Below are 13,871 nucleotides of genomic sequence, written 5' to 3' on the forward strand. Positions count from 1 at the left end.
GGTGTTGCGGAGCTTGGTCGCTGGTGAAACGTGACGTGCCCGGCTGAGCGATGCTGCGTAGGTTATGTACACAAAGTATGCGACGGATGCGGAAGGGCTAAGGCGGCACGGGGTGAATGTCTAGTGGGGTTGCGGTGTGCTTGTTTGGCCGCATGTTCGCTGGTACCTTTTCTGCAGGGATGCGGCTGCTGGCCAAGCCCGAGCTTCAAAAGTTCCAGCGGACTGCCTGCCCTCCGATACGACGTCTAGAATACTGCGCCAACATTTTCTCCGAGTCGCAGCGACATACAAGAAGCATTCGAAGACCCGCGATCCATGTCTGAACAGCCATCACAGCGCTAGTGGATCAGGAAGCGACGCTCAACCCACCCGCCGAACGCGCCTTCCTCACTTCTCTCACCTCACCACCACGTACACACCACGCCCACGATGAACTCGGTGCGCGCAATCCAGCAGCTCAACAAGCGCGAGCTCGAAGCGGGCATCAACCCAGAAGGTTCATGGCATACCGACTATCGCGACACAGCCTTCATCAACATCGGCGGCCTGCCCTTCGAACTTTCAGAGGGTGACATCATCACGATATTCTCCCAGTATGGCGAGCCGGTATGGGTCAAGCTTGCGCGCGACAAGGAGACGGGAAAATCACGAGGCTTTGCTTGGATCAAGTACGAAGACCAGAGGAGCTGCGATCTGGCTGTGGACAACCTGGGTGGAGCAACCATTATGGACCGAGTCATCAGGGTCGACCATGCGCGGTACAAGCCTAAGGACGACGAAGATATGAGGGACAATACCATGGGGGACGTAGACCTCGACGCGGGCAATGAGTCCGATGGCGGCAGAAGGAAGCGGAGAAAGACAGAAAGCGAAAGCGACTCGGACGACGACCGACCACTATTACCAGAGGAGATTGAGCTAGGGCGGCTCATGGAGAAGCTGGACGAGGACGATCCGATGCGCGATTCCATGATCAAGCGCCAACAAGAGAAAGTGGACGATGCCCTCAAGAAGCTGAAGAAGCAGAAGCGCAAAGAAAAGGAGCGGGCAAAGCGCAAGGATAAGCATAGTCGGAGAGACAGATCGAGAGACCGAGATAGGAGCAAGGACAGAAGAAGGATCAAGGAAGCTGGAGATGATAATGGGCGTGACAAGCACTCGCGTCGGAGGAGTAAGAGCCGCGACAGGAGTCCACGCGACGAACACAGACATCGGAAGTCAAGACCACGAGATGACTCGGAGGACAGACATCGTCGCCACCGGTCGGAACGGACTCGAGATCGGAGCGAGGATTCCAGAGACAGACGCGACCGACATCGAAAGCGCGAGCGAAGGCGCTCAGGTTCCGACGGCGAAGATGCAGGGCGCTCAAGGCGAAAACCATCGCACTCACCATTACCATATCGCGCTCGTTCTCCCTAGTCGCCGGCTATACCCCTATGATTGTCGGCACATGCTCTGTCGCTGTCTTAGTACTGTAGTATTATACATGAATATTCATCTATCGCTACGAGATTAAGTAGCTGGTTATCCCAAGCACTACGTTCCAACCAACAGCCTCCTGGCTACCATCTCAAGCTGCAATTCTACAGTCCCACCTCTCCCTGCCGCTTCAAAACCTTCGGTGACTGTTTCCCTCAAGAGCGTCAATCCACCCTGCTGCTCAAAGCGTTTTCCTCGGGACCAGGGCACAACCACCTCGATCTTCAGCTTCCTCAAACTTGATAGCTGGTAGACTGGCTCAAGCCTCAACCGCTTCTTTACCTCCTTCTTTGGAGCCAGCTTCACAGGCGCTGGCGCACGCGCAAAATCCGTTAGCCAGAAATAGTCCAACTCGAAGATTAGACTGCGGAGTCCAGTGCACTTGGCAGCTAGATCTTCACCCGTGGTTATGTACACCCTCTGGTGTTTCAGGCCGTAGGCGAGGAGATCGCCATAACAGAGCATGCGCACGTGTTTGAAGCCGTCGACAGCGGAGAGAAAATTCATCAGAGGAACCACATGCGTTATGCTGCTTTTTAAGACCGTGAAGCGTGTGCGCCGGATCCAGACAGCGAGTCCTTCCTTGTGTAATTGCTTGCTGGCAAAACTTAAATTTGGGAGAGTGGCTGGAGCTACGGTCAGGGGCGAGATGTCTTTGTACGCCTGGACGAAGTACCGTGTTGAGAGGCCGTCCATTGCGTAATGATAGACCTTCTCACGTATCTCGAGCGGAAGCTGGAGAAAGCGCGGGAAGTAGTCTGGCACGTACTCTTCGCATTCCTCGGCCTTGGTAACGATGTCAGAGTGCGATGGCAGCACTTGAGGCTTGCGGTGTCGAGGTTGATGGCGCACTTTGCGTTCGCTGTGTCGGGGTACATGGAAGATGTACTTTGGCTTCCTGGGTATCTTGTGACTGCTTTTTCCCTGGGGACTAGACGCAAAGGCGAAGCCGAAACCGAAACGCTTCGCAGCGCGATTAGCGGCTATCAGCAAATAGACGAGGTAGCAAAGTCGTCCCACCATCACCGCAGTGACGACTGCGAGAGCGACTCTAGAATTGAACTCCATTGCTTGTTCAACTAAGGCTTGCGAATCAGTTGAAAGGGAAGTTGAAGCTAGAGTGAGAGAAGCAGGGAATTTACCATCTTGGAGATTGCTCAACTGATGGGTGAGCGGGAGTTAATTGTGCTCAAACCTTGAGGCGCGTGTGGCAATAACAAACAGCTTCTCGCCTCAAACCTGAAGGTCTTAACAAACGAAGGGTTCGCAAATGAAGGGCTCACAAACGAAGGGTTCACAAGCATTTTGTGGCAGTAAGGAGCGTCTTGTAAAGAGGAATACAGGTGCCGACCCTCGATCAAAATACGAGCTAGAAAAAGTCAAATGCTGTATTAGATGCCGAGGGGCTTCGATCTACCAGCTGACCATCTATCTCTATACGTTATTATCTACCGAGCGAGCTCCCTCATGTGAGACTCTACTACACCATGGTCTTGAATTCCATTCATCTCGTCCGAGACGAGCTGATCGACATTGCTCTTCTCATGTAGTGAAAGATCCAACTTTCACCCCCGCGAGCCAACGGCGTAGGCACCCGGTTCTCCCATTCCACTCTAACTTATCGACTGTTCATGTTGTAGCCCGGTAGACGTTCATCTCCGGGCAGCTCCCAGACCGCCTTGATCTGGCTCTGACTCGACAGTTCTGCATATGACTCCTCAGTGGATAGTTCGGCTTTATCGTTAAACTCTGCCACAGCGACTGGAGGCTCGTCTAAACGGGGAGCCACTCGTTTGCGTTTGTGGCGCCTGATGAAGAGTATCAACAGGGCGGTCAGAAGGCATCCTCCTAGAGCTCCACCGACTCCGGCGCCGATGGAAATTGCTTTGCTGTCGATTTGGCCCGAATTGTCGGCTGGCGGGCTCGGAGAGGCTTGAGTTACGGACCCAGTACCAGTGCGCGATGGAGTTGGCAAAGGCGTGGTACTCGCACTCGAAATAGCGGATGAACTCAGTGACAGCGACGAACTACTCTCAACCCCTGTATACGGGCCTACAGTAGCACTCGTCAAGGTAAACACCGCCGTATCCGTTTGACAGCACCTCTGCCCCTCTGCCTCAGATTCACAGCAGTACTCTGCCTCCCTCCCATATCCCTGAGAGCCGCACTGCCACACCTGCACACCATCTGCGCGAAAGTCATAGGCGCTAGAATTATTCGGCGTATCTTGATTGAGCTGACAGTTCTGTGGGCAGAGTGGGCTAGACCAGCTCCTATCCGTACAGGTGCCGCGTGCGTACTCCTGACCGCTATCGCTCTCCGCACCACCCATAATGCAAAGGCCATTTGTGAGACAGGCTGCGCGCGACCAGCAACATCCTGTTACTTCCGCGTTGGGGTCGCATGGGACGTCGTGGGGTTGTGTGTCGCCGTTGGGTAGGTAGCAGATATTCTGGGGTGAAGCGAAGCGGAGTAGGAAAAATGCGAGAAAAAGAGTATGGTAATGCATGATGAAGAGATACAGGGAGCAAAGAAAAGGGAGTATGAGGGTAACAAGAAGCATATACCTGTGGGGGTCGTTACGGCCCCCATGTACTCAGCGTGAGCTGCATGCTAAGCGCCCGCAATCTGACAACACAGCTACGAGTCAGAAAAGCTTTCTGGACAGCCAAAATAGTGCCGCAAGATGGGGCGGAAGCTGATTCAGCGTAGAATCACTATCCAATCATTTATATTCGGGTATAATTTACCAACGCCGCCCCCATCCCTCCTTTCGCCATATCTATGCAGCCTGTTTCTGGCCGGTGACAGGGCATACAGCCCCATCTGCCGCACCCTCTACGCTCGGGTGTGTAGCGACCTTATCCTTGTGGTGTCCAACTGTCGCCTTTGTGACTGGGCAGATATCGCCGGCGTTCGCCTTAAGCATGTCTGGGTGGTCGGGAGGAAGTACGGTTGTGGCTGTGCCTACGATAGGGCAGAGAGCATCGTCCATCTCTTGGGCCTTGGTCGTCTTTACGTTCTTCTTGAGCGCTGGGCACGATGTAGCCTCGGTGCCTTGGGTGGGGACGGGAGGGTGCGCGGAGAGGTTGTGGTGGTGGTCGCTGGTTGCGCCTACGACTGGGCACTATGGGTTGTATGTTAGTAATGTGCAACCAGATCCAGTGGAGTCTTGAGTACGTACAACCTGACCATCCTTCGCTAGATCGATAGAGGGGTGGTGGGGAGGAAGCACATCGTTTGTGGTACCGATCACGGGGCAAGACATGTTGATGGAAATGTAGTTGTTGGTGTTGTATTACAAAGGTTCGATGTAAAAGTTGTAAGAGTTGTAGCTCAACAAGAAGTGAAGAGGGGTATCAAAGCGGTGTATATGGGCTTGCTAGCAAGCGCCAGACTCTTGCTGCACCTTGTATGGCCGCCTCGAAGCTACCCCAGATTTGCAGGGATCGCGTCGCTAGCGCCTTTGTCATCGCCATCACGTGGCTGTTGATTGGATGGATACCTCAAGCTTGAGCTCCACAACGCGCGCCTTTCGAAGCTTCGAATAACAGCTAACCTTCTGCCTTGTTTCTGCTTCCGGACTATCGCGTTACCAATGAGTGTATCGCATGTCGGCGTCTGGAACTCATTGCTTTTGACGCTGGACGACATCATTCATACCTATCTTATGGTGTTAGTTGGAGATCGACTTAGGATGCCCGCGATAAACCGTAAGCAGCAAACTTAGAAGCTCAACAAGCATCAGGATCATCCTGACTGCGGTGTTCACATGATAAGAGATAATTCATGGTCCGTTCGTAAGAGCCTGGAACCTAGGTATATTATGCTAAACACATTTTCAACTAACGATACTGCATATGTCTATCTAGACAGTAAGAGCGGGTCCAGCCAAAGCGAGGGCCTTTGTATATGCGCCCTTCATCTCGATGCGGGCCTTCACTTCCGCCATATCTTTATCGTCAAGCTCAACCAGGGTCCCGCGAACACGTCCCCTCCAGCATCCCCATCGGCGAACCAACTCGACTTGGATACCGCGCTCCGGATTCCGCTGAACGAGGAAGCTCTTCATCATCCACTTGCTTACTTCCTCTAGCACATCTAGATCGGCCTCCTCGCCGCCTCGAGATGGTCGCATGTATATGCCATCGATATACACCTCCTCCAACTTGGTACAGCCGAGAATTGTCTCCAGCTTGAATCGGTCGATGACTGTAGCCAGAGGAAGTGCCTTGCGTTCCCAGTCGGTCTCCGCATTGCTAAAAGTCACCTTATCGACATGAAAGGTCATGTCGAGCTTGCGAAGGTTCTTGCAAGCGACAGCTAACTCAAAGCTGGGGTTAGTGAGGGCTGGTGGGATGCGTTGGTGGTTGAACCAATGCATGTGCGGGAAGTTGAGGTGCTTCACCGCGTTCTCGCCGCCGCCACCAGGAATCGCCTTTATGAACTTGGTAAACCAAGTCGCGATCTTGAAGTTGGTGTTTCGGAACATGTACTTCAAATCGAAACGCTTGGTTCTCCGCAGCATCAGGACGAGAGCTTCCTCATGCATCTTGTGGCTGACGAAAGCGAGGTTTGGTAGCCAACCCTTTGGGCAGCGGCCCGTGCTAGCGTCCGGAAACACCTTTGGATTCTGGTTGTCGCAAGCGATGAGCACGTTGGGATACTCCCACTTGCAGCACGGATTGCTGAATTCGTCGTAGTGCTGATGCTCGCTCAGGCGACCAGCATCACACTCCATCAAGGCATACTCGTGCATGATGGACTCGCGGAGCTCTCCAGGTAGGTCGAGGAACTTCTGGAACCAGTCCGGACAGACGTAGGTTGTGTATTCGACCACCTCGGAAAACTCGCGGAATGCGGCGATTTCCGGGTCGTTCCAGTTGTCGAAGTCGTTGGTGTACTCCAAATACGAGCCGCATGTTGTACGAAGATCGGAGATGATGAACCCTAGAATGTCTTCAAACACGTCTTCGAACCTATCCATGTAGGTTATGGCTGTTGGGAAGACGCGCCACTCCTCTATGCCTGTTATATACGCAGTCTCGTCCACGCAATAGTCACACCAACACTGGCATTCCCATCCATCCCAGTAATCCTCATCCGAGTCATCCGAATCTCTCGCTCTGTTATAGCAATGGTCATAGCGGTTGCCCCACGCACTCCAGAAACAAGTTTTCTCGTATGAAAGAACGAGATCGGAGAAGATGGCATCTTCGATCGGAGTGTATCCCATGTGACGGTACACGGTCAATAGGGAGTCCGGAAGAGGTGGGTAGGAGAGCATGTCCAGCGGCGGAGGGTCGTAGGCATGCTTCATACATTGCATACCAGCTCGTGCCAATTTGGAGAATTCGCCATCGGCCAATGTTCTCTGCTGATACACCGTGCATATACTGATCATATCCTGGAACACATTGTTCTCTGTGGTATAAGGATCGTTCCAGTCTTCCACGGAGTCGTGTTCGTTACTGTATTCGATAAAGCCTTCGGCGGTCAAAGCAAGATGCTGGAAGGCCTCGAGAAGGACGGGATCCAGATCTTCGGTGGAAAGCATAGGAGCAAGACTCTCCTCGACTGACTTTACGAAGGACGCGTAGGACTTTTGGATGTCCTCCTAATAATTGTGAGTATCGCAAGGGCGGCGAAGACTCCAAGAGACTTACCGACACAGGGTAGTCAATGAGTTTAACCATGACTGTTATGGATATACTAGGTATATGAGTCCTTGAAAAGATTCAAGGCTTTGGAGTTGAGTGGAGTGATCCGTTGGAGAATGGTAGTGCCCCTAGAGAGCTGGGCCTGATATAGAACAAGGGGAGAGTGCTAGGCAGAAGGAGGCCCTCTAGCAGTAGCATGGGCTTTTTTGCATTCACTGCATCGTATATTAGTCTGTGCATTCTTGCCTCTTCGCAGAACAGGCACTAAGACCGTGGTTCTCCAGGGCGGGGGCAAAAGCACTCAGGGGTATGCTGCGAGTCCCCTTCGACCAGCTTGATGTTGACAAACCAAGTAGATGGCTTGCATCGTAGCCGCATACAAACAATTGCTTGGAACATGACACATCAAGCCATAATTCGATCGGCGTGCTTCAGAAATTGTTAGATCAATAGTCCAGCGAGTGAACAGAGGTTGAGCTACTACGCAGGGCAAACACACATGTTCCTGGCTGTGCCTTAAGATGGAGCATTTTGATGAATGGGGATACCGAGACGTCACTGTTTCATCACTTCACAAGACTGCAAAGACTGCAAAAAATACAATGACGAAGGTCGTAAGTACAGACATTACTGAATCATCTTACTAGCCTACTCGATCACTATCTCGCCCTCTTGCTTCATATTACGGCTGCTTGCTCCTACCCAAACCGCGTATCGGCCCCTCTGGAGCTCCCACGCCTGAGCCGTAACGTTCCAGACACTCAGATCGCGTCGGTCTAATGTGAACTCGACCTCTCGGCTTTCACCAGGCTGCAACAAGCCAACGCGTTCGAAACCTCTCAGCTGCTTCGCCGGCGCATTTGGTACGCCCAAGTATAGCTGCGCTACTTCGCGACCAGCTACCTTACCAGTGTTGGTAATGGTGACTGTGGCACGGTACAAGACTTGCCATAGCCAAGGGTGACCTCCTTGTACAATCGGCACAGATGTGGACGGGAAGGCAGCGAGACTTGCATTCGCCACAGGCTCAACTGTCATGTTCGCATAGCCGAATGTCGTGTATGAAAGCCCGTAACCGAATTCATACTGCGGTGTGATGTTTTGCGCGTCGAAAGCGCGGTAGTCGATGTACAAGCCCTCGGTGAAGTCCGATTGCAAGAATGCGGGGATGGAAGGGTCGAGAGTCGAATTGAGAAGGTGGCCGTAATCGGACTCTTGCTTTGCGACAGTGTACGGCAAACGTCCGGATGGATTCACATCACCGTAAAGAACGTCGGCGATGGCATTACCGCTTTCCTGACCAGGAACACCCGCGAAAAGGACGGCGGTGACGTTGGGGTGGTCAATCCATGCGTCAACGGTGCGGATGCCGGCGGAGTGCAGTACAACAACCGTGTTTGAGCAGTTGGTTGCAACGTTGTTGACAAGCTGGTCGCTGAACTCATCTGTAAGAGAAGTGCGATCGAAACTTTCCGAAGCGTATGCGTTGATGAAGACGAGGCATGCGTCAGCATTTGCGTACACGGTCGGGTTCACTCCAAAGAAGTCCCATCGTACAGTTCCGCGGTCCGCAATTACGCGATTCTGAATGGCGTTGAAAGGGCTGATAACGTAAGGCGGAGTACTGGAGCCTGATCCGCCTGCCGTAATGAGGGTGCCGTTGAGCGTGTTCCAGCCGAAATTCTCTTCATAGCCACCACCGAATCGAGATGGGTTGTTCCATGGCTGGGACTTTACTTCAGCATCGTAGCCGTAGATGTTCAAGAAGCGGGGGTGTTGGAGTGGTAGAGTGTTGTTGACGTTCTTAACCAGCACGGTTCCGGCAGCTCCGATCTCTCGGATGAGAGATGCGTGGTCTTCGCGCACGTCAACGATTTCGTGTTCGACGTTGTATGGGTAGACGGCGTTCTCGGGGAATCCCTCATCTTGGTTGAGATAGAACCAGGCTGCGAGTAGTCTTGTGTTCATGTCATCGAGCCTCTCTGTAGTAACGGATCCGTTGTTAACCGCATCGGTAAGGTTCTCGCCCCAGAATTTGGCAACAGGCATCACCACATCGAGACCGGCATTGGCTGAAGCGACACCGGCGTGCTGCGCATCCCAGTCAGATACCACGAAACCCTCGAAACCCAACTCTTCCTTCAAAATTCCGTTCATAAGCTTGCTGTTCTGGCATCCGTATGAATTGTTGATTCGCTGGTATGAGCACATCAGCGAACCGGCTCCTTCACGCAGGGCATCCATGAATGGCCAAGCATAGAGCTCGTGAAGTGTGCGATCGTCCACATTCGAAGAGACGGCCTCGCCTTCGTCACCAGGGCGTCGCCTGTACTCTTGTTCTTGCGCAAGCCAATGCTATTGATACGATCAGCCAAAACTCTCATCGTATTTACGATGTCGCTTACCTTTGGTGTAGCGATCACGCCCTCTTTCTGTGTACCTCTGGTGATGAGACCACCGCCAATACCAGCAAGATACGGGTCGGCACCGAGACCTTCCCAATTTCTACCGCCGCGCGCGACTCTTCCAATAGGGCCGATGAATGGGCCGAGAGCAACATGAATGCCCTTTCCTCTGTACTCTCTACCGAGAGCATGGCCATATCTGAGCATGAGATCTCGATCGAACGTAGCTCCAAGATGAATGCCAGCAGGGAATGAGGAGACAAATTCTTGTCCTCGCACGCCGGCAGGTGCATCCGCGAAACATAGCTCTGGGATCTGAAGACGAGGTACAGCTCCCGTTTGGCCTACGCAAGGACCGGAGACGCCATGTGTGAGGTTCGACTTCTCCTCTAGCGTCAATTGTGCCACGAGGTCTCTCGCTCGAGCATATGCGGATGCCCAAGAAGACGAGGTTGTTCCATTACCGACAGCTGTCTATTGTTAGTCCTTTGACTTTCGATCATGACCAAAACACTCACGGGTCGGGTATACTGGCGGACTAAGTCCGTATAATGGAACCTCCGACTCATTGGTGTATCCTTGCGAGACCGCTAGATTTGGCAATAGAGCGAAGCTCACCGCAACTGCGCTGGAGTATCTCATCCTGCAAAACTCTCGTCTGCAACACGATGAAAGCAGTCCTTGGATTCACGGGTAGCTAAATACTTCCGAAAATTCTGCATCCGTCTCGCGATCTACCCACGTCATTCGGGATTCCACCGGAATACCATATGGGCCTCGTGACGAGCCATCCGCAATGCTACCGTTCTCCCCAACCGTTCTCCGCATTTTGCCTTGGCGGAGAGGGGAGAGCGGATACAAGTGTCGATGGCTGCTGGATGGAGGATGGTCGGCACGACTGGCGATTGCCGACAGGCTAGCTTCGCCGACGATTACCCAGATGCTTCTTCGCATCGCCCCGCTCTGTATTCCATGAAAGCACAACATCTCCATCTCAAAGGTCTTGCACACTGTAGTACTGCAATTCAAAGCCGTCTTCATTCGTAACGGAGAAGACCTTGATCGATAAGACGAAAACGTTTGCATGGCCGGCTTTCACACAGACTCACCTACCTAGGTATTCATCATTCCGCAGGCATGAATCAAATTCACGGTCGAAGCATCGCAATGCTTGGCCTGGCCATGATGCTTTTACATTAGCACCGAGAACTCGTCATCCATGTTTTCCGGGCTTTCGCTGTCGGAAGTCGGATCATGAAGTAGCCCCGGATAACAATCGCCCGAACCCCGAAGCGATTTAGCGCGTCGTGCTTACCTAGGTAGGCCGTGCAGATATTCCAAGGTTGCGACCTCAGCCAAATGTTGGCGGCATCATAGCGGCACGGTCGTTACTTATGGAGCAGCCTGGCTATATGGTGACGGAACCTTCCGGAAAGCGTTGATAGCGTTGCTACAGTTCCCGGGTCTGACGCCCGTTTCAGCCTGACAATGGCGACGCCTTGGTGCCTCAGGTTCTGTCTCAAGACCGCCAACACGTGGAGAAACATGCATCACCCCAGCCGTTCCTCATTATCGGAACGTCACAACTGTCAATGCGCGTGGACGCATTCCTCTTACGGCGGATCACAACATTCCGTGGGAAATCTTCGGGTTTGCTGGCCAATTGCTGAGCTGCGATGGCATGAACGCTTGAACAATGAGCTGTGAGGCGAGAAGCAAGGGTACAAAGAGAGACCAGTGCTCCAGAAGATTCTTCTGCCTTATGCTCAGGTACGGGTCGGAGTCAGAGCTCCGCGTGGAAGAAATGGTGGCGCGTTGACATCGCAGGTCTTGAATCAGGTCTGCCTGCACGCTCAGGCACTACCAGCCACCCTGCACCTCAGATGTTTCCACCCCCACTCAAGCTGCACAAGGCATCACATCAAGGCACCCGGCTCCTGAGGCTCCGAACTTTATTGACAATGTGACGTTTGCCTCAATAACGATACTGCATCCGCTCGTGCAAACGGGTTTTCTTTTCGTGCCTACCACTCACTCGTTTAGACACCACTTACTTTCATTTTAGCGCTCTGTGAGCAGCTGCCAGCTGGACTGTGCTTATACTTTGCATCCATTTCATCTCGTATTCTTCATCAATTCTTGTACGAGAATGGGATATGGCAAATCGATATTGCTGTCAATAAGGGTCCTAGCCCTGATCGTGGCAATGGGAGTGCTAGGACTAGGTGCTTGGTGTAAGTGTTCATCTTTCAAACAAGAACATGGAAAAATGGTGCTAATCATTTCAATTAGCCCAGTTCATCATTCGCGATATGAAGAGTCGTGGTACCGGGATCATGGACGCGCTTCAGCCAGAGGCTCAAATGGCGGAGTATTGGAAAGAATACTTTGCTACGGTGTACAAAGGCGCCATCAAGATCTGGATCTCAGTCGCGGCTGTACGTGCAACAGTCATCGATCAATACCGTTGTACTAACATGCAGGCAGGCCGGCTTTGCTTCGCTTGCGGGCATGGTAATCGTCTTGACAGCCATCATCCAACGCCTGCGCATACCCTCAGCGGCCCTTATCCCCATCGAATGCCTGTGCATGTGCGCCATGGCAGTCGCTCTCGGCGTTTCTCTCAGCTTCAACATGAGTCTCGAGACTTTTAGCGAAACGCGTCTCGACACGGCGGCGAACCCAAACCTCATGATGTTCGCGATCCTGGTCGATCTTAGCCGTGGTTACACCATCGCAGCCGGAGCAGGATGGTTCCTCTTCTTGATCACATTCATCACCGCGACGATCGACGCGTGCCGTCGCGCCCGAGAGAAGGAGAGCTGTTCATTCGAACCCACTGCATCGGCACTCGGCATGGGTTTCCACGGATACGACGCTGTTGTTCCACCTCCTTCACGCAGTCGCGTCCCAACGATGTATGATCCGCGTGTACCATCAATCCTGATCGACCCGAATGCACACGGAAGGGCGTCGGTAGCTAAAGACATCGAGATGGGACGCGCGGACTCTGTTCTCAGCCACGAGGGCAGGATTTCGCAAGAGTTTGAGAAAGAGATCTCTGGACCGCTGAGCTTAGAAAGACCACAAAAGGTGCAGCCGATGCGACCTTCACGGCCATGGAGCGAAGTACATAGGGCACCGAAGGCTGATGAAGTGATACACGCCATTTAGACATTATAGGATCATGACCACAGTAGATAGATTAGTCAAGTCGACACTCGCTTACATAGAAGAATGAAGTATACAAGACAAAGAGTGTCATAACGAGAACTACCTTGAGAGAGGGAAAGACCATTCAAGCTCGAGGGCAAGAGCTACACGACGGCCGGAAGAGAGCAAGTCGCGTCGCCTAATCACATGACCGCGTCTCTAGCGCGCTTTCTTAGCGCGACGCGCACTCCCCGCGTCATCGCCACGAGCAGTACAATCCGAACTCCAAATCTAACGTCTTGCACCTTATACGTCCGAACCCATCCCCTCCCAACATACAATGGCAGGTTTCACAAAACGAGGCGGCGCCCGAGGTGGCAGCAACTACAAAAAGACCTTCACAAAGAAACGCTCCTCACCTGACGCCGACGACGACAACACGCCGCGCGTAAGCAAGAAGACCAAATCCGGAGACGACGACGAGGAATCGGTACCAGTGGTACCTGAGCTGAAGACGGATGATAACGGCGATGCATATGTTGGTGTGAGTAGCCACGGCCAGAGTAAACCGAGGACAGTGGGCAGAAGAGTGCTGACGAAAACGCCAGCTCAACGCCAGCGGCAAACGACGCGTCACAGTTAGCGATTTCAACAAGAGTACGCTTGTTAGCATACGGGAGTACTACGTCACTGATTCTGGAGAGACGAGGCCGGGGAAGAAGGTGTGTACATTCTATTTCTCCTGTATGCTCCTTTAGATGGTTGGGTTGCTAACACGGGTTTCTCATACAGGGCATCTCGCTTACAGTCGATCAATACAACGCTTTACTCGCATCGGCACCGCTTATCGAATCAGCGCTCGCGAAGAAGGATATACCGGTCGTGCGGCCGGATTACGAGGCTGATCTGAATGCGAAAACGGAGGATAAGATGGAGGCAACTGAGGACGAGGATGAGGAAAAAGAAGACGAGACCGCGAAGAAGGCAGACGAGGAAGGAGATGACGACGAGTAATAATCCGACGTCTCAAGCAGCGATTCCTGGACTAGTATCCAGATGTACAATAAGGGACAAGTTAGAGTTCTGGGTGATGATGATCAGACTTTATCACGGCAATGGGCGAACAAGTGAAGGCGATCGTTTCATTACGCTCATGGAAGAGCTCGCGTAT

General features: G+C 52.8%; 6 protein-coding genes across 6 annotated transcripts; 3 read left to right on the forward strand and 3 right to left on the reverse strand.

Annotated features, from left to right (window-relative positions):
- Window positions 1–429: 429 nt before the first annotated feature.
- On the forward strand, window positions 430–1,422 carry J4E78_005430 (uncharacterized protein; the record flags this gene model as incomplete). The annotated part of the gene is made up of 1 exon (XM_049366050.1): window positions 430–1,422. The coding sequence occupies one exon, from the start codon at window positions 430–432 to the stop codon at window positions 1,420–1,422; it is 993 nt and encodes a 330-aa protein (XP_049221776.1).
- A 2,842-nt stretch (window positions 1,423–4,264) lies between these two features.
- On the reverse strand, window positions 4,265–4,750 carry J4E78_005431 (uncharacterized protein; the record flags this gene model as incomplete). The annotated part of the gene is made up of 2 exons (XM_049366051.1): window positions 4,265–4,609; window positions 4,667–4,750. 2 exons carry the CDS (start codon window positions 4,748–4,750, stop codon window positions 4,265–4,267), a joined length of 429 nt encoding a protein of 142 aa, XP_049221777.1.
- A 600-nt stretch (window positions 4,751–5,350) lies between these two features.
- Window positions 5,351–7,363, reverse strand: J4E78_005432 (uncharacterized protein; the record flags this gene model as incomplete). The annotated part of the gene is made up of 3 exons (XM_049366052.1): window positions 5,351–7,099; window positions 7,149–7,194; window positions 7,359–7,363. The coding sequence occupies 3 exons, from the start codon at window positions 7,361–7,363 to the stop codon at window positions 5,351–5,353; spliced, it is 1,800 nt and encodes a 599-aa protein (XP_049221778.1).
- Window positions 7,364–7,790: 427 nt separating this feature from the next.
- Window positions 7,791–10,189, reverse strand: J4E78_005433 (uncharacterized protein; the record flags this gene model as incomplete). Its single annotated transcript, XM_049366053.1, has 3 exons — window positions 7,791–9,497; window positions 9,548–10,017; window positions 10,066–10,189. 3 exons carry the CDS (start codon window positions 10,187–10,189, stop codon window positions 7,791–7,793), a joined length of 2,301 nt encoding a protein of 766 aa, XP_049221779.1.
- Window positions 10,190–11,753: 1,564 nt separating this feature from the next.
- On the forward strand, window positions 11,754–12,721 carry J4E78_005434 (uncharacterized protein; the record flags this gene model as incomplete). The annotated part of the gene is made up of 3 exons (XM_049366054.1): window positions 11,754–11,759; window positions 11,845–11,985; window positions 12,035–12,721. The coding sequence occupies 3 exons, from the start codon at window positions 11,754–11,756 to the stop codon at window positions 12,719–12,721; spliced, it is 834 nt and encodes a 277-aa protein (XP_049221780.1).
- Window positions 12,722–13,040: 319 nt separating this feature from the next.
- J4E78_005435 (uncharacterized protein) lies at window positions 13,041–13,714 on the forward strand (the record flags this gene model as incomplete). Its single annotated transcript, XM_049366055.1, has 3 exons — window positions 13,041–13,244; window positions 13,309–13,422; window positions 13,493–13,714. The coding sequence occupies 3 exons, from the start codon at window positions 13,041–13,043 to the stop codon at window positions 13,712–13,714; spliced, it is 540 nt and encodes a 179-aa protein (XP_049221781.1).
- Window positions 13,715–13,871: the final 157 nt, after the last annotated feature.

The sequence above is a fragment of the Alternaria triticimaculans genome (genome assembly GCF_023758025.1).
Source record: "Alternaria triticimaculans strain BMP 0046 chromosome Unknown scaffold_7, whole genome shotgun sequence".
NCBI classification, from domain to species: Eukaryota; Fungi; Ascomycota; class Dothideomycetes; order Pleosporales; family Pleosporaceae; genus Alternaria; species Alternaria triticimaculans.